At 63.7% G+C, this 1,869-nt stretch overlaps 1 protein-coding gene across 1 annotated transcript in view; it reads left to right on the plus strand.

Annotated features, from left to right (window-relative positions):
• Positions 1-508: 508 nt before the first annotated feature.
• The window catches only part of LOC104467679 (glycosyltransferase-like protein LARGE2), a 5,132-nt gene continuing 3,771 nt past the window's right edge, over positions 509-1,869 (plus strand). The window contains 4 exon segments of the mRNA XM_010081534.1: positions 509-611; positions 881-1,131; positions 1,493-1,575; positions 1,836-1,868. Coding sequence (XP_010079836.1) covers positions 512-611; positions 881-1,131; positions 1,493-1,575; positions 1,836-1,868 — 467 coding nt within the window. The 5' untranslated portion in view covers positions 509-511.

The following is a 1,869-nucleotide window of genomic DNA, read 5'->3' on the forward strand; positions in this document are numbered from 1 at the left end:
CACAAGGGCAGCCTCCATTACCCGCCCCGTGACCTGCCGCCTGCTTGGGGAGCACTCCTCCAGCCCAGCCTCTCGCCTCCTCTGGGAGCCCCTTGTTCCTTCCCCTTGCCTGTGGGATGGCAAGGAGCAAGGACAGAGCTGGAGTGAAATCACTTGGAGGACTCCTTCCCTCCTCCCACGTTTGAGGGCCCCCCTGAGAGCCATGTGGCCATAGCAGGGTGACAGGGCTAGCCCAGGTGGGACAGAGATGCCCCAGGAGGGTGCCAGCTGTGAGAGGCTGTCACTGGAGCGGTGAAGGGCATCTGTCTGTGCTTGCCCAGGCGGTGTCCTGGAGGGACAAAGAGTCGGGGGAATCCTGCTGGAGGATGTCAAGGGACCCAGGTGCAGGCTGCAGGGCTGCTGCTGACACCTCTTCCTCTGCTCCCCTGTCCTTTGCAGGCTCTAGGATGCTGGGGCCAGCCAGGCTCGGGCTGCCCACCTGATCCTCGCCGCCCCATTCCACCGGCACACCATGTTGCGCTCCTGGCGCGTGAAGCTGAAGCTGCTGCTTGCCACGGTGACCCTGGCCGTCCTCCTCTCCTGGCTCTACCTCTTTGTGGGCAGCCTTGAATGTGAGTGTGTGTGTACCTTGGATCAAAGGATGGGCCCCAACAGAGGGTGGGCAGGGGAGGCCGAGGTTGGAGGGACCTTGGGGTGGTTGTTCGGTGGCCGTGCAGGTCGCTGCAGGTGTACCTGCATTCCCAGGGGCATCCCTGAGGATCAGGGGAGCAGAGCTGTGCGTTGGCTGGCGTGACCTGTCAGCTGAGGCTCTGCCCCACCATCTACTCCTGGTGCCTGGTGGCCGTGCTCTGCCCTTGCATGCCCTGTGTCTCTTCCGCAGACGCCCGCTTCCTCCTGCTGCCACCCTGCCTGGGCGAGCAGGCAAGCCGGGACGTGGAGCGGGAGGCGCTGGCCTCACGGGTGCGCAGGGGGGGGGAGGAGAACCAGCAGCTCCGCCTGCAGCTCAGCCAGGTGGAGGGCAGCGATGGCAGCCCGCAGTGGGGGGCTTCTGCTGAGGATGGGGACAACCCTGGGGGTGAGAGGAGCAACCGCACGGCCTGCCCCAAGCAGCGGATGGTGCACAAGTGCGAGGTGGGTGATGGTGGCGTGGTGGCTAAAGGATGTCGAATGGGAGGCTGGGACCCTGGCTGGGCACGAATGTCCATTTAGCCTGTCTGGCACTGCTCACCCTGAGCTCTGGCTGTGCTGGGGCCTCGTCTTGGCTCTCCCTGGTGGCCAACAGGCCATGGCTGGTGGGTGAGGGTCTCTGGCTTCTCCAGAGAGAGAGGCCAGACAGGGGGAGCAGCAGCCAGGCTCCTGGTCCCTGCTTCTGAGCCAGGGGACTGTCACCTGTCTCTGGGCGTCCTTCCCCAGGGGAAGGGGTGGGTTATGGAGTCTCTCCCCATAGCACGGGGGGTCCAGTCTCAAAAAGGCACCGTTTGTCTCCGGGCAGCTCCTACACGTTGCAATTGTGTGCGCTGGGCACAACGCGAGCCGGGATGTGGTCACACTGGTGAAATCCATCCTCTTCCACAGGTAATGGGGAGGGGCTGTGCCAGTGACCCACTGGTTTGGGGCTCCCAGAGGAGCTGCTGCAGGGTGGGCAGTGCTGTGGGAGTGGGACTCTACGCCCAGTGCCACTGCTAAGGCTTAGAGGTTGGAGGGGGATTTGTTTTCCCCAGACAGCTGCTTTGTCTCCATCTGCCCCCTTGCTGGCATCTGTCCCCTGGCACGGGTGGGAGGGATTCTCTTTCTCCCCTGTGGTGCTGAAGTGCTGCTGCACTTGCCATTGGCAGGAAAAACCCCCTCCACTTCCATTTCATCACCGAC

Source organism: Pterocles gutturalis, unplaced genomic scaffold (assembly GCF_000699245.1).
Source record: "Pterocles gutturalis isolate BGI_N339 unplaced genomic scaffold, ASM69924v1 scaffold32599, whole genome shotgun sequence".
In the NCBI taxonomy this organism is placed as follows: domain Eukaryota; kingdom Metazoa; phylum Chordata; class Aves; order Pterocliformes; family Pteroclidae; genus Pterocles; species Pterocles gutturalis.